Source organism: Dermacentor variabilis, chromosome 3 (genome assembly GCF_050947875.1).
Source record: "Dermacentor variabilis isolate Ectoservices chromosome 3, ASM5094787v1, whole genome shotgun sequence".
In the NCBI taxonomy this organism is placed as follows: domain Eukaryota; kingdom Metazoa; phylum Arthropoda; class Arachnida; order Ixodida; family Ixodidae; genus Dermacentor; species Dermacentor variabilis.
Genome location: NC_134570.1, coordinates 79,301,429 through 79,322,514, shown reverse-complemented (window position 1 = coordinate 79,322,514; position 21,086 = coordinate 79,301,429). Strand labels below are relative to the sequence as shown.

Here is a 21,086-nt window from a genome sequence, read left to right as displayed (position 1 = left end):
CTCTCGAGAACCTCACAATGACTTGAGAAAAGGTAGGCATTTGAATGATAACTTCTTTGTTCTTACTCAGTGTATTGAAATAACAAGAGCAGAAAGCATACCGTCATATGTGGCCTTTTTAGACATTACAGGAGCGTATGACAACGTAGATTACAACATTTTGTGGGATATTCTAGAAAGCGACCGCTCAGGCGATGATTGTCAACAATTTTTGAGAGAGATTTACCTAGAAAGTACTGTTGCGTTAAATGGGAAGGGATGAGGAGGGAGGAGAAAGTTGATAACAACGAAGGACTCTTTATGCTCTTTATGATGTACATGGTGAGGATGGAGAAGGCGCTAGAAGGAAGTAATATCGGGTGTAATCTCTCAAACAAACAGGCGGGTACAGTATTAGAGCAGCAGAATCGAGGTTTATGTTATGCGTATGACATTGTGTTGCTGGCTAACAAGCAAAGTGATTTGCAACGTCTGGGTAATATTTGGGGACAGGAAGGTGAGAATTTAGGTTTGAAATTTAGCGTTAGAAATCCAGCTGTTGTATTCAATTAAAGCAGTGAACAGACAGTGGCAATACAGGGCTAGGAAATACCTCGAGTAAAAGAATATAAATACCTTGGTATATCGATAAACGAAGGCAATAGATATATGGAAACACCGGAAAAAACAACGACAGCAACGGGAAAGAGAAATGCAGCCATAATGAAACACGGAGCGCCATGGGGATACAATAGGTACGAGGTGCTACGGGGTATGTGGAGATGTGTAATGGTTCCAGGACTTACCTTGAGAAATGCGGTTGTTTACTTGAAATTAGGGGTACAATCAGGACTCGATGGCGACCAAAGGTCAGTGTGATGCCTCGCATTGGGCGCTCACGGGAAGACTGCAAATGAAGCTGTGCAGGGTGATATGGGCTGGACAAGTTTTGAAGTGAGGGAAGCTCACAGTAAAATTGATCATAAAGAAAGACCGAGGAATATCGAAGAAAGTAAATGGGCTGCGAGAGTGTCGAGGCATTTGTACAGGAAAAGCGTTCACTCACAGTGGAGGAAAAGTACTAGGAAGCTTACCTGCCAGTATATGACTAGTTTGATCAGCAACATGGCAACAATGGACAACAAATGAGAAGTCAGATCGGTGGAGGCAATCTCATGGGTGGCGGAAATGGAAAAGAAACCTGCCATGAGTAACTATTAAGAGGAAAAAAGGAAATCATGAAAGAACAATTTATGATAACTCAAAAAGAAGCTGATTGCTTTTCGAAGTGAGATCAGGATGCCCTAGGACACGCACCTATAAAGCGAGATTTAAGAAAGAAGCAGTAGCATGTGCTTGCTGCGCGAAAGCTAGGGAAACGATGGAACATGTTTTATTGAAATGTGAATAGATCTCCCCAGCGCTCGATTTACGCACAACTCGCCTCCTTGAAGCCCTTCGGTTCAGTGAGAGCTGGGGGAAAGCCAACATATCCGCGATAGAGTAAGAGGCGATTGGAAGACTGGTAGAATAAAAGTAGGGAAACGACGAAAAACGGAGACGCACAACAACAAAGTTCGCAATAGGGGGTCAGAAAATTTGGTGATGGGAGTTTTTTTTTTACCCTAAGTTGTACATCAGACAGTATAATAACAAGATCTTGGTGGCGCAAGCCACCACTCCGTTCAATAAGGCACGCTCAAAACGTCCATCCACATCCATCCAACCACCTGATTGTATTCTCCACGCCAATTGCGTTGTATAGTCTCTGAAAGCCCCGTTTGCACCAGACATTACACTGGAGCATTCGACGAGCCATTTATAAAAGCCGACGTCTGTGAGCCGCCGATCAGATTTCCATGATCGCGACTCTGCTCGCCGCTATCATTGTGCTTGCGCTTTACTCGTTTCGAAACGCTTCGCTCTCTTCGCAGCGAGTCACACAAAACAGATTGTCCGCGCTAGCCAAGATATCGTGAAATAAAAATGCGTATGGAACTGCGCTGAAATTTATCTTTTGGGAGTATCATAATTTCCGGTGAATTTTTTTTCTTTTCATAGACAACAGACAGCAACTGCCTGTGGCTGGCCTCGCAGTAATAAAATTCGCGCGTCGTGTGATCCTGAAACATGAAAATTAGCCTGGTATTGCAAGATGCCGCACCTGAGGTTCCTTCTTGCTTTTCTGTAGAAGTAGACTCTTCAGTTTCGTTCGACTGGGGTTCAGAGCTTGGGACGCTTACATCAGAGACTTGAACGCCTGCGAGAAAGAAAAATGGACGCCATTCAGTTTCGTCTGCATTAGCCGTAACTGGGACGAAGTGGGATTAGCAAGTGAAAGTATTTGTAAAAGAAGCGCCGTCAGTACGTTTATCATCGTCGTCATGCTGTTCTTTATCCATTGCAAAACGAAGGCCTTTGCAGTCACTCTCCCTCGACTGGATAGGCTATGGGTTATGGCGCTGCTGCCAACTGCGAAAAGCAAGGTGCCGAAACCCTTGAAAGCGTATTGGCGGCATTTGCTCCCTATGAATTTTGCAGTTATGTGACTCTTACCGCTCATTAACAAAAGCAAGCGTAAGCTAACAACCTCCACCGAGCATGTGGCGCAATGTGCCTCTCCTTTCTGGGACCCCGAGGGAAACCCACAGATTCAACACACGATAACCTCGTAACTATGACTCGTGTAATACAAGCATTCTGTAAAAATGATTTTATAGGTTGGGTGGTCTTGCAGAGGTACAAGTCGCATAAATAAACCTTTCTCGCTGACAGCCACTCCCGGAACAGGATACATGTACTATGATTCCTATCTCTAGTTTTCTTCCTCTTTTGCCTTTTTGTTAAATCTTGTTTTTTTTTTGTAGATTTGTGCATCATCAGCAGTCATGCAGGTTATGGGTTTCGAATAAGCGCCCCATCTGGAGAGAATGTATTGTCCAGGCCACCACAAATTTATGGTCAAAGCTGTCAGGATGCAAAGTCACTATGACCATAAATTCTTAGCAGCGAACACAGTCTCGTCTTGTCGTTCCTAGAAATACTGGCTCATACTCACTAGAGGGACTGGCCAAAAAGCAGGCGGTTTCAAGTATGTTTATTCGAACGAAATCAAAAACTAAATGTGCATAGTATAGCGCATGGGTTAAATAAACATAATTTAGAATTTAGAAGAATATACTGTTAGGAGTATTGCAATCAAATAATGTAACATAAAGAAGTGAAATAATTTGTTCGACAGTCTGCGACGCATTTCAAGCAATTAGTTAGCGAAAAACAGCTCGGCCATCATGGCACAGTTAAGTTGAATAAATGATTCGTACTGTGAGATGTTTTCGACGCTTTCTATGGGCCCCACATTATTTTAACTATTTCGGTAGTTTCTTTGGCACGCTGGTCGCACAGGGCACTGTGACACAGTTTAGCCTGCACTGAATCTCACTGGGACATGTTTTGGCACTTTCTGTGACCCCCAACATTATTGTAACTAATTTCGTTAGTTTTTGGGGTACTTTTCAAGCGCAGTGGCGGCGCCTGGCGTTTTGACGCGGTTAGCGAAAAACAGCTTGGCCCCAGTACGCAGTTAAGTTTCGCGCTTTAATGCACTGACAAGACAAGTTTGTGGCGCTTTCTCTGACGCCCAACATTGTTGAAAATTAATTTCGGTACTTTTGTGTTACTTAGGAGGAACGCTCGCCACGCCTGGCCTTGTGAAGTAGTTAGCGAAAAGCAGCTCGGCTGTGTGGCGCACTTTTTTCGCGTGTACTGAATCTTGCTTGGACATGTTCGTGACGCCTTCTCTGACCCCAACATGAGTGTATTTAATTTCGTTCCATTTTCGGACAGTTTTGAGGCACACTCGTCGAAGCTGTCGCAATGCATCGAAAAGCAGCTCGGCCATGGTGAGAAAGTTAGTTTGGCGTGTACTGAAGCTTACTGCGACAAGTTTGTGACAATTTTTATTACCCCGCAACAACTTAAACCTTTCGGTAGTCACGCTTGTCGAAAACGCGACGAGCAATTGCCAAGAGTGATAACACGGGAATGTGCTGCTTGGGCCGGCAGAACGCGCAAAATATAACGCCAAGGAGCTCCAATACCAGGAACTTGTAATTGAAAATTCTGTCTTCTCAAAGACTGAAGACAGGCTTTGCACCCACACATTTGTTTTGAGTGCGAGTAGAAGGAATTCTGCGAGCGTTCGGCATGGACTGGTTGAGAGCCTGTGTTGTGGCCACCTCTGTGTATTCGTAGCGTGTATCGCGTCGGTTGTAGCCAAGTTCTGGAAACGCGCAGTAGCCCGTGTATTCGTGCTATTAAAGTGCAGCAAATAAGGCTCGGGAGAGGGGAATGCTTGGAAATAGAATTTTTTCGTGGTATGTACGGTATCGTTCGGGATGAGTCGGTTATTTCTACGTCATTTATGTAAAAGCGAACTGCTTTTGTTTGTATCGTCGCCAATTCAACATTTTCGCATGTTTCACCTCTACACGAATTATTCGTATGTGTTAATACCAAAATTACACATGCTTGTAATTTACTTTCTTTCAGCTGACGTCGCCCAGTGGAGCTTCGTACGGGAAATACTGATGCTTACCTTGTTCCACAACGTGGGAGGAATGCACAAAAAGCCCGCAACGAGTATTTATAGAGAGTAAAACGTTTCCTCAATTCACAAGGCGTCTTGCGTCTTTATGAAATTGCACGTTGCAAATATTCGATGGAGGCTTGTAAAGATCGTTCGCAATCATTTTTACTTAATAATAAAACAATTTCGCATGAAAACCGCGCGCGGCTGAACTGTAGAAGCAAAAAGAAAAAAAACGCGTCGATCAGCGCAGCAGGCGTAAAGCGTACCAGCTTGCGTTCAAAACGCGCGTGCCCAAAAGCGAAATCGAAGTGTGGTGCATCAACGCCGGCGGCTTGGTGCGCTGCAGTCAATTCGGTCGCTAGGCTCTATGGGAGTGTCCGCTCTTGTTTAATGCTTTCATTCATGAGCAGCACGCTGAACGCTGAAGACAAATGACGAACGAAGCTCGCATGAGCTCGCGCGCCATCTGCTGGACAGCGGTGTAATTAAAGCGCGGGAGCGCAGCAACAGTGGCATGGTGGCACTCAACAGCCGCCGAATATAAAACCCTTTAAACTTCGTAAAGTAGCCACACTCTCCTCCTCCGGCTTCACTCCTCCTCGTTTCGACCGTGGCGCCGCCTACACTGCTCGAGCGTAGCAACGGCGCCAACATGCGCTCCTCGCAACTCCGTAGACGCTTCTCGAGCAAAAATGGCGCTGATGCACGGCGCAAGGGCCCACGTGACGCTATTAGGCCAACAGCGACGCGGCGTCGGCCTCGGCCAGAGCGCGCGAGGAGGAGGCGGCATTCTTCAAATCATGCCGCTACTTTACGAAGTTTAAGGGGCTTTAGTTGAATACTGCTTTTTGTTGGGGATTTGCTTACGCGGCACAGTAACGGATACATCGCTCTCTTTGACCGTCCCTGTATGGCCGCAGCACCTCTTCGTCGCGACAACGCGAATGCTCCCACGCACCACAAGACAACTTCGAAGGGTCTTGGCGGTTGCGTTTTCGGATCCATGCGTACACCGAACATGCTCCATAGTGAGCACTAAGATGTCTTTTGCAACAGTACAAGCAAAGAGGGTCTACCGTAGCATTTCTTTGTGTCTGCACTAAGGGCAGCGGTTATTGGAACACTGCAGTGCGGTTCCGCGTAGCAAAACGCGCCAACCTCTTCTCCATTCGAAGTCGGGCACCTCGGCAGGCACGGCCGATGTGGTTAACCTGCGCAAGTTAACGCTCCTGCAACGCTGAAGATCTTCCTGAGTCAAGTGCTCTATTGGTATTAATTCGCACACCTCCGTTGCCGGTGTGTCAACTGCATCTACATCTGCTAAAGTTGATCGAATTGATTGAAGGCTGCTGCACATACATATCTATAAAATGGCAGTGCCTGTTCCGCCGTAGGTCCTGTTCTTACTCCTGATAAAAAGAGCTGCCTGGACGTTCTTAGGAAATAGTCGAGAAGTTTCTTGCCTGAATATTCAGGATTGTTCACGAGGCCGTAAAAACCTCGCAATGCAAGGACGGAGCTCATTGTTCTGAAACACTGGATGCTGAGTCTACCCAGGCTCGTTTGGAGCCGAAGGAGCAGATGTGCCACTAATTCTGTTTTGTCTTGTCAGAGGAAGGAACCACAGAATGTAGCTAGCCTCTTTGAACTCTTGCGTGGTGGGCGCGCTATGCGTGCAACGTAATAAACAGCCGTTCAAGTGCTGGATTTTATTATGTAGCTGCGATGTGCTAGCGTCAACGAGAACGTTGATGCCCCTGGCAGCTCCTTTCCTGCCATCTTTCGCAGATCTGACCACGTCTCCGGCGCTACTTCGCCTGACGTGACGAAAATAGTCCATGCTACCTACTCAACATCTCTGTCGAGGGCAGATGTAAAGTTGCCAAAGGACATCGCCTTACTTTTGTCGTTATTCAGAAGGACTCCGGATAATTCAAAGTAATCATGTCGCAGAAATCCGGCGTTGGCGTGAGACGTCATTTCGGAGAAAAGATTGTCGAACCACCCATACCCAGGTCTAACCATGTGGCGCAACAAACTTACTGTATCTCAGGCTAAAACACGTAGAAAAATCGTAAGGTACGACTAAGACACAATCTACAGTCATGATAGCTCTCGTATTGTAATTTGAATATACGAGAAAAGATAATTTTCTTACGCAAAAACTCAAACAAACCCCTTTTCCAGCGTTTCTACAATTCAGAGACCGCAGACGGCGTCGGCCATTTGCGCGCGCCGACGCGTGAATATCTCGGAGGCCACGTAGCGGCGCGCCCGCTTCAGTTACCGTTCGCCTCCGCCGCATCGCGGCCCACGCAAGAAGCCGCGTGTCGGCCAGAAAGCGCGCCTTCGTGCATAGCGTTCGCCGCGAGCGTTTCCCGGTAAACAGTACGGTTACATACGCTGCAGTTGCCGGGAAGCGTGAGAAGCAGTCAGGAATCTTTGAGTGCTATCGGCGTTCCACTTTCAAAGATGAAGCTTAAGCGTCCTCCAAAATTTTCTTTCCTCCATGAAGGCAAAGCAGAGCATCAGACACTTCCGGCGCCACACCACACAGCAGCTCGGTGAGCGAGGTAGATGCGCAGTAAATTCCATTTCGCAGAATTGAAGTGTAGGGTGCCCTGTAGCTGGCTTTTGAACGTCTTTATGGGAAATTAGAGATAAAGCTTTAGCATGCTCGAAGTTACAGCTTTAGTGACATTGTGAAGAAACATTAGAAGAAGCAAGGTTTGGGTACGGGCTAGTTGGTGTTCCTTGGTATCAATCGTCACTTACAGCGCGTACATAGACGAGGAACTTGTCTTCGCGCTTGTCAGCGCTTGTCTTCGTCGTCCTTTTTGTCCCTAGTCTATGTATGCCTTGTAAGTGACGATTGATTAGGAAGAACTCGGAAGTAATATTTTTTCTAACTTGTTTCGGAAGTAGTTAGCGCATGTATGGGGTCTTGCCTGGTTGCCCGGATGAGTTCGCTTTGTCCCCGCATCTTGCCTGGATGTTCTCCTTTGTTTGCCCGGATAACAGAGTGTTTAGCAGAGCGTTTACGGTCCGCTTCGCTCAGACCACGTATCATACCAATTTGCGCACAGCCGCTCAGCAGAACGCTAACGGGAACACTGAAGCGCATGCACATAGCGGCAGCGGCACGTGGAACGCTGACAACGCTCCGCTAGGAATGGGATTTAGTGGAGCGTCAGGGTACGTCTAGCTTTTTTTTTCGTAATTGTTTTACAGCCCAGCTGACAGCACGTGACTGGCGTCTCTGGGAGGCGCACTTGTCAGATAAGCGAAATCAATGCACTCTAAGCAGCCACCGGTGCGCGTGAAATGTGTGCGGAGCGGGCGTAAGCAACGCTCTGTTAAACTGTCTAACGGCTCTGGCTTCTGGCTCAACGTCATCTTAAGGTCGACTACAACAGGAGCTAAAAGCATTCCATGCTTAAAAAACTCCGTTTGCGACATATTTTAGTACATTTACGAGTGTTAGGAATGAATTCAGGTTTTTGTGTTATATACGTTCCCGTTGATGAAGCAAATATTTCGCACCGAGGAGTTTGACTAGGTTGCAAGGTATATATAAACTGCTAGCGAAGCTTCCACAGAAGCCCACATGTCAAGAAATGGGCGCTCGTTGTAACCGTCGCCATATACTTATCGTGGGGACAAGTAACAGCAAGAAAAAAAATTTAAAAAAAGTTGCGTCACAACCGGAAATGGAAGTGACATCACGATCTTACGCTGCTTGGCGCGAATGGTTGAATTTCTTTAGGGTCCGGCATTACGGCCGCTACGACAGCAGTTATTTTTCTTTTGAGGCTAAGGCGAGCTTGGGGGGAGGGGCGACTCACCTTAGCTGAAACGCTAGCGTGTCCTTTAACTATTAGGAGTGGTATATGTCTTAATGTTAACCTATTTAGACTGTTAATGACGGCAATTGCTCCAGTAGCTTGCTGAGGAAGGTGAGTGGATGGGATGGAAATAAAGGACGCTGCCAAATAGCTTTCAAGATCAACTTCACTTTTATTCGTCTTGAATAATGCAACCAATATAACTGACTGAACAAGACGTGTTTCAATGATTAAAGGTTCTATGGCGAGGTCACAGGTCGCATAGCAACCTATGCGAATCCTTTTCACAGAATCATTTGCAATTCCGTGCCATGTATTCATATAGAACAGTTATCAGACAAGACAACATTGACCCACATTATCATTTATAAAACATTACACCTACTAATTTTGCTGCCCGTCGGATACTCATAGCCTGTGTTACGGAGAGTAAACGAGCATAGCTCCACATTTCTTCGCGGGGCGTTCCGCATTTATCGTCACGACGAGACAAGCGCGTCGGATGCCGCAGCGTGAACTTGCACGACAAGAAAAAACCGGCACTCACACCTTTCGCAAAAGAATGCCGTACGCTCGGTCACGCAAAACTTGAAGTGAAGCGCACGCCACACTTTGAAAACACATGCAACGAAATAATAATAATAATAAAAAAACTCGGACGAAACCACCGCGTTCAAGTGAGCAAGGCCATGCCTTACGACATAATAGCTAGCTTGCATAGCCTTGTGAAGTCTTGCGCCAGAATCACTGGTTGGCAGGTGTCGCCAAGAAAGAACTAATAGATTGTGAAATAGAAAAAACAATAACATTTGTCCTTTTAGTGCAGGAAAAATATCTGAAACAAAAAATTTATTCGTATGCCACTATTCTGATTAAATCTTTTCGTACATCTTCGTTTTCACATACGTTTTCTGGTTTCAGTGTTTGTCCCCTCCTCAACTAGTCGCGCTTCAATCTTGCACCACTAACTGATACCTCTGGTGACAGGTTTTGGCACGCTTTTCGTCCAAGCTTCGCGACCCATTTAGATGGACCTTGTAGGTTGTACGCCGTATCGTATACCTCTACCGGCTATAGGTTGCGTTTACAGTGGACGGAGGGAAAACATTTTCAGTCCATTTCAAAGAGGAGGCTTTCACACTACAATCTCCATTTTGTAAATTGAGGGTTATGATGTCGTTCTGTTTTTCCTACACCGTCATTTGGTTAAGGAGGTAAAAACATGGTCTTATGCATCTTTTTTTACTCCATGGGGATGGAGTATGTATATTGACCTATGGAGTTTTACAATGTATTCACCCATAAAAACGTCCATTCAGGCAAATTTATACTTACAGTGCACTTGTAAACCACGTTATGCTCTCCACTTTTTATTCAACAAAGACGGAAACCTCATTGGTGTAGCGAAGCAGCGCTTCGTGCTTGTTGAAGTTCTGTCGTGTTGAGCTTAAAGCCGTTTTATTGCGAAAGCACTTATAGGGATAATCCAGGCTCATTTTCGCCGTCGCCATGATGTTCCGTATAAAGTTCAAGAGTGATAACATGGCCACAGCACCCCGTATGCTTTATGTGCTAGTGAAAGCGTGCAAGGATGAGGCGACGATGCGGATAAACTTAGCGCGCACAAATAAGCGCGCCGTCTTCCGTCGCGCGAAAGGCACCGGGGGGAGGGGAGGGGGGCGTTCTACTACGGCGGCTATTGCCTATGGCGCGGCGGCACGGGCCGTACTTGAGAACGATAGAGCGCATGCGCCGGGAGTTGATAGCTTCGGTTGCGCTGTGTTTTTGCCGCTTAGTCCACGTTGAAGCGTGATGCAGCGCGAAGATCAGTTCACGCGCTGCTGCTGCCGCGCTTCCTCACCTAGCATTTTGACAGCGAGTTTCCACGGTCATCGAGTGAGATGTGTTGATATTTCCTTGCGCGAATGTTACACCATAGTTAATTTAGTTAGTATGCAAACGTTTTCAAGTTTACACGGCCGATAAAATTGCTATTATTACTTCGTATAGCTATTTAATAATTTGCGATTGCAATAGATGCTTCGCGTTTCGGGAGGAACTGCGACATTCAGAGCGCGGCTTTCAAGCGCCCGTTCCTGCGGCGAGCGTTGCTGTCTCTGCCTCGTATCTCCGCGTAACGGATCGAACGAACACAATAAAAGCGATCGCGAAGCGCAGCGGGAGGGAAATGAAGAGAATGTGAGGAGGAAAGTGCAGTAGAAGGCTGCAGTGAAAGTACGAGGCAGTAAGCGGAGGAATAGAGTATGGAGAAAGGGTGAGGAGGAAATTCAGAGTTACACTGACACTTTGAGATGGTGCCATAGTATTTGTAATCTGTATGCGCCACGCGCATGGTGTAGTATACTCTCTGGAAGCCACGCGAGCACCAGGGATTACCGTGGAAGCTTCGACGAGTCATGTGTAAAAGTCGATGCGCTTGAACCACAGATAAGATTTCCGGCCATCGCAGACTCTGCTCGTCGCTATAGTTGTGTTTGAATTTTACTTCCTTTGCAACAGTCGGCTTTGTTTGCAGGGTGTCGCACGAGACAGACTGTCCACGCTAGCCAATATATTGTGAAATAAAAACAAGTATAGAACTGCGCTGAAATTTCGCTTTTGGGAGTATCATAATCTTCGGTGAATTTTTTCGTTTTCATAGACAACAGTCAACAGCTGCCCGTGGCTGACCTCGTAGTAATAAAATTCACGCGTCGTCTGATCCTGAAACATGAAAATTAGCCCGGTATTTCAAGGTGCCGCACCTGAGGTTCCTTCTTGCGGTTGTGTACTATTGAACTCTTGAGCTGCATTTGGCTCTGGTTCAAAGGTTTGGACGCTTCCATCAGAGACTTGGACGCCTGCGAGACAGAAAAATGGATGCCATTCAGTTTAGACTGCATTAGCCCTTACTGGGGCTAAGTGGGATTAGTGACTGGAATTATTTGTAAGGGAAGTGCCGTCAGTACGATTGTCATCTTCGCCATAATATCCTGTGTCCATTGCGAAACGGAGGCCTCTCCCGCCGATCTCCTTCGACTCGTTAGGCTGTGGCTGATGGCTCTGCTCCTAACTGCAAAAAGCAAGGTGCCGATACCATTTAAAGGCTATTGGCGGCATTTTCTCCCTATGAATTTTGAGTCCTGTGACTCTTACGGCTGATTAACAAAATAAAGCGTTATCGAGTAACCTCCACGGAACATGTGTCGCAATGGACCTCTCCCTTCTTAGAACCCGAGATTATTTTTTGTTATTATTATTATTATTATTATTATTATTATTATTATTATTATTATTATTATTATTATTATTATTATTATTATTATTATTATTATATGGAAACATACAAACACACAAGGGAAGCAGGGAGGGAGCAAGCTGACAACTGCCACCGAGAGAGGCACAATGCCTGTTTACTTTGTCCGGAGGAGGGAATGAAATGGGGAAGAAAATAGGAAACAAATAAATAGGAAAGAAAATATGAAATAAACAAATGACAGAGACACGGACAAAAGAAAGTAGGAACACGAAAAAAATGTCTATAAACGGGAGGCCAAATCAGCTTTCGGCATGAAAGTTAGCAAGGCTCTATGGGCCTAGTCGCGTTGAGTAGCAGTGCCTCTCGGAAACAGGCAATCGTCAAGGATCGTAAACTTGAGTCAAATATGTCCATATTCCTTAATTAGCAGTTCACGTTGTGTGACGATTGCGGGACACTCAGGTGCTCAAGTGTCTCACAGGAGGCACAGGACGTGCACAACGGACTGTCCACACGTCCTTGACGATACAAACGTTCGCGCACCAACAAAGAGCCAACTCTTAAGTTCACTAACAGTGCTCTGGATTATGAGGCGAGCCACGGCCATGAACACGGGGTGGGTGCGAGTCGTTTGCAACACGGTCGTCTGGGTGCTGCTTTAGACATTATCGGCAGATTAACACACGGGCGTTCTCAATCATACAAGTCATTTCTGATCAGTCTCTTCATTTTCAGCAATACCCACGTGTGAAGGTATCCACAGTTTCGACACACCGCGTAACTATGACTCCCGTAATACAAGCGTCCTGTAAAAATGATTTTATAAGTTGGGTGGTCTTGCACAAGTAAAAGTCGCATAAATAAACATTTCTCGCTGTCAACCACTTCCGGCACCGAATAATTATAACGCGCAGCTAGATGAGGACTTTAGCGTAGCAGAGGTGAGGGCGGTACTGCACAAGCTCAATAGAAAATCGGCGTCGGGCCCGGACGGGATAACCAATAAAATACTCCGTAACTTGGACGACGAGTCGACAGAACGGCTGACGGATTACATTAACTTGTGCTGGAATGCGGGCACGATACCGAGCTCGTGGAAAACTGCGCGCGGAATTATGATCCCCAAACCCAGCAAACGGGTACAGATCGACAATCTTCGACCAATATCCCTGACGTCCTGCGTCGGCAAGATCATGGAACACGCGGTTCAAGCTCGCCTTACCACCTACCTCGAGGACTGAGACATGCTACCGCACACGATGCTGGGGCTCCGTCGTGGCCTTTCTACGCAGGACGTCATGATTCAACTCAAGCACCACATTGTAGACAATCCCGCGCGATCCACAAAAGCAATACTCGGGCACGACCTCAAAAAGGCGTTCGACAGCGTAAAATACGCCGCGATACTTGAAAGCATACGAGCATTGGGACTGGGTGAGAGAATGTACGTACGTACAGGACTTCCTTACTGGTCGCCGTGTCCGCATAGCGATCGGCGGACTGGAATCGCAAGGCATAGCCATAGGTTGCACGGGCACGCCGCAGGGCTCCATCATCTCGCCCATGCTCTTTAACGGCGCGCTTCTCGGGTTACCCAAGAAATTAGCTGAGATAGAAGGCCTGCACCACAGCTTGTACGCCGATGACATCACGCTCAGGGTTGCTGAGGATAATGGCGGCCACGTAGCGCAAACGTTGCAGGCGGCTGTTGACGCGGTGCAGGAGTATCTGCGCGACAGGGGCCTCGAATGCTCCGCGGCCAAATCGGAGCTCCTGCTCTACAGACACATGCGCAGGGGCCGCAAACCCAAGAACGCCGGTTCAGCAGCCTAGCGTGCAGACAGGGAAATTAAAAAAGTCAAATCGGACGGCACCATCATCCCGCGTGTTCACAAGGGCACTGGGCTTGCACCTGTCGGCCAACGGCCATTACGGTGAAACCGTACGCAGACTATGGCGTGTGGTCGATGAAACGATCCAGTTGCTGAGTCGTATCACAAACTGACATAGTGGGATGAAAGAAAGCAATATGATGCGCCTAGTACAGGCGTTCGTAACCACCCACATTAAGTACGTCGCCTCCTATCTCAAGTGACAGGTGAACGAATGAACGAAGCTAGATCGCCTCATCCGCAAGGCGTACAACCGTGCCATCGTATTGCCGATCAGTGCCAGCACGGGAAATCTCTCGAACTGGGTTTACACAATAGCCTAGACGAGATAATCGAAGCTCACAACGGCGCGCAATACGAGCGTTTGGCAAAAAACAGAACCGGACGACACATACTCGAGACGCTGGGCATCAGCTATCTACCACACGCAGCAGGGCGAAAAGGTCACGATGCCCACACCGATTCGCGAGCGCATCGTCGTTTCGCCGTTGCCCAAGAACATGCACCCGACGCATCACGTCGGCCGGCGCAACAGGCGCGCACACGACTTGCAAAAGAAATACGGCGGCAGCAAAGAAACCGTTTACGTTGATGCGGCCCGTTACGAGCGGCGACGCGGTTTCACGGTCGCAATCACGGCATAGAGAAAGAAATTCAACAAGAGGGGACACGGGTCGAAAACTGGCAACAGGGAACACGTCACAGCTAGTGTTAATCCCATCAGTAAGTTGACGCGAGCATCGGAAAAAAGAAAGAATGTGAAATGAACTATACAGACAACTTTTTATTTCTTTTGATTATTTCCTGCTAAAACTAAAAGTTTTGCGTATAAATGAACTTATACTTCGCGACTTAGTCTTCTTGAGTCACCTTGCAACATGGAGGCCTTGCAACAAGCTAGCGGCACGCCAGACGCGCCATATGCATGCGTCACTCACCAGACATGCCGAGGATATGCCACAGAAGCAAGCGAGGCCGGCTGCGCATGTGAAGCTCGCCTGCTCGGCGGCCAGTTTCTTTTGGATGTAGCCCGTTTGTCGGGCTCCCGGCGTTTTCTTGCGTTCTATCTGCACTTTGACACGGCACTGCTGCACTGCTGGACTACGGCAAGGTGACGAATTTTGTTTGACAGTCTGCTACGCACTTCAAGCACATTTAGGCTTATACTGCACAAAACTGAACCGACGCAGTTATCGAAAAACAGCTCCGCCGTCCAGGCTTAGTTCATTTGAGTTAATTACTTCTATACTGGGAGATGCTTGCGACGCTTTCTATGAGCCCAAGCATTATTATAACTTATTTCGGTAGTTTTTGGGCACGCTCGCCGCACCTGGCTTTGTGACGAAAAGCACCTCGGCCGTGTGACACAGTTTCGCGCGTACTCAATCGTGCGGGGACAAGTTTTGGCGCGTTCTCAGACCCCAGACATTAATGTAACTAATTTCGTTATTTTTGAGGTACTTTTGAAGCACTGGCCGCACTCGCTCTAGTGGCGCAGTTAGCGAAAAGCAGCTCGGCTGTGTGTCGCAGTTTCGCGTGTAGTGAATCTTACTGGGAGAAGTTCGTGACGCATTCTCCGACCTCCAAAAATATTGTAATTCATTTCATAACTTTTTGGGATACTTTTGAGAGGCATGCTCGCCGCGCCTGGGGTCGTGAAGCTGTTCGCAAAAAAAGCAAACCGGTCGTGGTGAGTTACTCTTGCGGGTACTGAATTTTAGTGGGACAAGCTTATGACGCTTTTTACGGCCGTGCAACAAAGTATTGCTTATTTCGGTACTCACGCTTGACGAAAACGCGACGAGCGATTGCCAAGAGTGATAACACGGGAGTGTGTGGCTTGCGCCGGCAGGACGCGTAGAAGATAACGCCGGGGAGCTCAAGAACTTGACATTTCTGTCTTCTGAGCGACTGAAAACAGGCTTTGCACCCAGGAATTTGTCTTGAGTGCGACTAGGAGGCATTCTGCGAGCTTGTAACATGTTTTGGCTGAGAAACTGTGTTGTAGCCACCTCGGTGTACTTTGCGTACCATCGCGTCGACTGAGGCCAAGTTGTTCTTGAAACGCACAGTCGCCCGTGTATTCGTGCTCTTAAGGTGCAAGAAATAATGCCCGGGAATTGAGGGATGCTGGAAAATCGGATGTTTTCTTCAGATTTTATGGCATTGCTTGGGAGGAGTCAATTTGCTACGAAATGTATGAAAAGTGAATTTATCTGTAAGGCCGCTCGTTCACCACTTACGCACGTTTCGCCTCTACACGCAATATTCCTGTTCGGCTGATCCTGTTCGGCATTTTCAATTGATGGCATCCGTTGGAGCTTCGTACGACGACTGCTGCTTATCGGGTGCCACAATTTTGGATGAATGCACAGGAAGCCCCGAACCAGCATTTATATAGAGCAAAATAAACATTTAATCATTTCAGAAGACGTCTTGCGTTTTCTTTACGAAGTTGCACGTGACACATATTCGGTGGAGGCTTGTAAATATTGTTCGCAATAATTTTTACGAAATAATAAAACGATTCCGCGCCAAGGCTGCGCGTAATTCAGCAGTAGAAGCGACAAAAAAAATATGCCGCGCTGTTTAGCGGAACCGGCGTGGCGTGAACCAAATGGCGCTCAAGGCGCGCGCGCCCCAAACTGGAACCGGAGGGTTTTAATATCATCCGCTTGGTGCGCTACAGTCAATTCGGCCGCTGCGCTCTATGGGAGTGTCCGCTCTTGTTGAATCTGTTTCCCTATGATCACGGACCACAGCGGAACTTGCGTGGCGAGCGCGATGATACGCAAGGAAGAGACGAAGGCGGCCGAGGAAGCTGCGATAGCCCTCGCCGTAGCCACCACGGACGTCGAGGTGATCATAAACGACTCGCAGGCAGCGATACGCAATTACGCTAACGGCCGGATCTCCCAGGAAGCGGGCCGCATTCCCCAAATTCAAGATGACAATATTTGCCGCAAAAACGAGTTTCCTCGTATGGACCCCCGCCCACACGGAGCCTCCACTCCCGGGCAACACAGGCCGCGGCTCGAGGACATACAAGCCGAGCCGCGGCGCCCGCGGGCAATCCCGACGTCTCGCCCACCGCGAGAGCTATGCGGTAGTGGACGTGGGGGGATCGCATGACCGCTTTCAGAGGCATCACGCAGCACTACAGATTGAACAGATGTGAATACCCACCACAGCACACCAAACTAAACAAGAAACAGGCGGTTGCCTGGAGGCAATTGCAGACACACACATATCCGAACCCGGCGATCTTTCACCTTTGCTACCCCGACATTTATTCGTCCAACGATTGTAAAAGCGTGCTGAGCCACCCAGAGCGACGCTGCAGCGCATGCTTTGGGAATGCACCGGCAGCGTGCACCAGGAGTCCCCGACGAAAGGTGTAGACATGGCAGTCACGAACTGCTGGGCGCGTTGGGAGGCGGCCCTGCTCAGCAGCGACCTCGCCGATCAACTGTGGGCCTTCCGGCACGCCGAGGATGCCGCCCGTGTCCAAGGACTCGAGGCCGTCACCTAGGCTGGGGTGCTTATGGCCCCACCCCGCCCAAGTTGCTGGACATTTAGAATATAGTTTTCACTCACTCACACCTATCTCCAGCTTCCTTTCTTTTTCGCCTTTTTGTTAAATCTTGTTCTTTGCCGCTTTGTGCGTCATCAGCAGTCGTGCTGGTTATTTGTTTCGAATCGTCGCCTTATCTGGAGAAAATGTGTCCAAACCGCAAAAAATTTATGGTCAAAGCTATAGTATGATTCAATGTCACTATGGCCGTAAATTGTTAGCAGGGAACACAGTCTCGCCTTGTTTTTCCTGGAAATACTGGTTCATACCTACTACGGGGGACTGGCCAAGAACAGGTGGTTTCAAGTATGTTTATTCGAATTAAATCAACTAAATGCGCATAGTAGAGCGTGGGCTAAATAAACATAATTTAGAAATTAGAAGAATATACTGTTAGGAGTATTGAAATCAAATAATATAACATAAGGAAGTGAAATAATAGGGACAATTGATAATTTTAGAAATTCAGCAAGGTATTCTTTTTGTGTCTCTAGTAAAATGGTAAACTGCGAGAAAAGGAACCCTGTGGATGGATCCCAGTGAAGTAGCCCCAAATAAAGGAGTGGTTGGCGAGGTTAGCCATCACCCAAGTAGGCGAAATAACATTTCCAAGAGTTTCCTTTGTCTAAAAAATCGGCGGCAAAAGAAAAAAAAAATACAGTGACGCTACACTTGGTGAACTCTGGCTAGGCGTAAGCCTATGCGCGCCGCGAACATGCACAGCGAGCAGCGCGGCGTCGAAGCAGAAACGGAAAATTCACAGCAAAACTTCTCGTCCCCTTCAATCAACCCCCATCTCTCCGGAGGCAAGGCTCCTCACAGAAAAAGAAAACTTTAGGAGCGCCATACGAGCACTTCTCCCAACGTGTGGCACCGAGCTCCCTGGCGGCCTAGCGCGCAGGGAAGAGGTCTTGCTACGAAGGCTACGTCTCCGTGTCACCCTTACCCCTGCGGTAACGTGGTCGTGGTCGGCATAGTACCGTGTTTCCATCAGCGATTCTTGCCGCTTTTGTCTGCGAGGTGGACACTGGGCACCTACTCTGGACTTGCCCCTCTCTACATGCCCTCCGCCAGAAATTCCTGCTTCAATGTCGACCACCCCAGGCCAGCCTCCAGATGTAGACAGTTGAATCTTGGGGCCCCACCACCAGACGCTGCTGCACTTCCTCCGAGAATCCGGCGCGTATCCACACTTGTAAATAATTCTCTATGCCAGATGGCAAATAAAAAGAAAGACGGAAAGGGCGCGAACGCCATCGCGGACGCTACATTTATCTCAGTAGTGCGACCTCTGATGTGCCACAGCGAAAGCGATGCACATGAAGAGACGCCGCGAACATGCACAGTGAGCACCACGGCGTCGAAAAACAAACGGAAAGGGCGCAAACGCGGCGATTCTCTTCAACTCCAGGTGTTTTCCTCCTCCAGCGCACGCGGTGCGCCCCAGAGAAATCATAGTTAATCAGGATATGGAAAGGCAAGGGCGGCCTATTGGTCCTGACGGACGTGCTACACAAATTAGTCGTCTACATGGCTGGGAAAAAGATAGAGGAGAAGAGCACCATACGCATCCTGGGCGTGTGGCTTCAGTCAAAACTTAAACCTTAATCGCATTCAGACATCCGTAAAACAGGTGTCTAGAATGATCAGAAGGGTAACCAGTACAAAGATTGGCATGAGAGGAAACGCCACAATTCGGCTTGTCAAAAGTCTGGTCGAAAGTAAAATTCTATACAGTCTTCATGCACTACTACAACTTGCTAAAGACGGAGAGAGACTCCATTGGAGCCTGTCTGCGGGGAGGTTATAAAGCGGCCCTGCAGCTCCCGCAAACGACCTCAACGGAACTCCTTATGGTCCTTGGGGTCTCGAATACAATTGACGAACTCTTGGAGGCACAGCTCAATGTGCAAAAGCTAAGGCTCACCCAGTCAACAACGGGACGAGGCATTTTACGCAGACTGGGTTTCCGAGACTGCGCCGAACTCCGACACAGGCAGGCGGACCTCACAACCGCCGAGTGGAGCAAAATCACTATTGCTCCAATCCTAAAAGGGATGAATCCCGTTCTAAACCCGGCACGCAGCGAGGCTAGGGCTGTACACTACAAGAAAACATACGAGGGCAGGAGTAACACATACTACCCTGACACCACCGTACACATAACACGTACACCATGGTTTACAACCACATTGATAGATGGCATTTACAGAGAAGTAACGAGCACCACAACGCGTGCCTACAACATCAGGGAATCCGAGGAGATAGCCATCGCTACGGCTATTGCGGCGCACACCAACACTAGCGAGGAAGCCCACATCCTGACGGGCTCCATGCAAGCGTGTAGAAACTACCGAAACGGTAGGATCTGCATGGCAGCAGCCAAGATAGTAAATAAAATCAAAGACCTCGGCTTAATCAAACTCATTTGGATACCAGGTCATACTGGCATCGGAGGAAATGAACTCGCCCACGTGATGGCCACTGCGCACGCAACATACCAGTGGCGCCCCGACAGTGAGGCGAGCATCGAATCCGAACCGGTAGACTGGAGCCGATGGGCAACCCTTGAATATTACTAAAGGAGCCGAATTAAATTCGCCCCGCCCTACCGCAATTTGAGCAAAGCCGAACGAGTCACTTGGAGGAAGTTGCAAACCGAAACTTACCCGCACCTACATCTCCTACACAAAATAGATAAAGAGCGATATCCAGATGAGTGCCCGTGGTGTGGGGCCGAGTCCAGGCTGGACCACATCACGTGGGAATTCACGAAGGCTCCTCAAGACAACACTCCCGAAACGACAACGCGAGAGGGATGGGAGGTCTTCCATTGCAGCTCGGAGGAGGCAACCCAGAGGGCTGCCACACTCCTGGCAACCTGCAGAGCTCAACTCAGCGGAGCCCTAGAATAAGGGCCCCGACCAGCCTGAAGACCACTCGTCCTATTGTCTACAATAAAGGTTATTTCTCTCTCTCTCTCTCCTCCTGCGCTCGCTTCCCTCATGGCAATAAACATGCTTTCGGCCGTTGGATAGACGCGTAATCTACGCTTGCGCGCAGAAGAATCTTGATAGAATCAGGTGCTTTGCAAACAGAACATAGAGGGGACGCTGCGAGGCCAGACCTATATCAGTAAACATTTAAAACCGGTATAAAGCATCTCAATTTTGTAATGGAAAATTCAGATTGCCTTTCTGAAGGCGATGTTACAGAGGATCTTTGGCGCTGTGCGTGTTTCAAGACTTTTTCCTCTAATTCACGATGGGTCCTCCACCCAAACGTTATATAGCAAACGCTCATATTCGAGAACACCTAAGCGTGTGCCGAATATGCATGAGAATGAGCACAAAATTAAAAAAGGCGTTGTGTCGGCAAATGCTACACTACCGAGTGTAGAGCCGGTGAAAGCACAGGGCGCAGAGAAATGTTTTAACCAAACAGCCACCCAAGCACTGAAGGTCGTCCAGAAGCTTCCGTGTGAAAATTCTTAAGAAACCGGGTGCCACGGGGATCGTCTAAGTCGCGAGAAATGGAACACCTGCACACACAGCAAAAAAGACTTAAGGGAATAATAATTTTCCATTAGCAGACTTTGTCATTATCTGTTTCTTGTTTAGCAATATCAGAATCGTTGAATTTTTCATGTTGACAGCGACCTGGAAGCATTGAGGAACTGAGGCACGTAACTTCCGGCGCAATTTCCTTTGTCGAACAACCACACGCACTTTGGGTCATTAATCGGTATGGAAAGGAAGGAAAGGATTCTGAAGGGCAGTCAACGTCTTCCATGCAGGTATCCACCATAAGGATAGTTTTTGATATAAGATGGAAGGGCGACCAATCGACAGTATTAAGATGTATCCCGCTACTGCACGGAACGAAACAAAATGTTATCGATCTATATAGTTTGCCCAAAAGATAACACCCATGCCGGCAAGCGAAT

At 48.0% G+C, this 21,086-nt stretch overlaps 1 protein-coding gene across 1 annotated transcript in view; it reads right to left on the bottom strand.

Annotated features, from left to right (window-relative positions):
* Nucleotides 1–21,086, bottom strand: part of LOC142574576 (uncharacterized) — a 62,705-nt gene that overhangs the window by 30,463 nt on the left and 11,156 nt on the right. The window contains exons 2-3 of the mRNA XM_075683626.1: nucleotides 11,181–11,276; nucleotides 2,144–2,239 (exon numbers count right to left, since the gene is read on the bottom strand). Coding sequence (XP_075539741.1) covers nucleotides 2,144–2,239; nucleotides 11,181–11,276 — 192 coding nt within the window. The remainder of the gene's footprint in view (nucleotides 1–2,143; nucleotides 2,240–11,180; nucleotides 11,277–21,086) is intronic.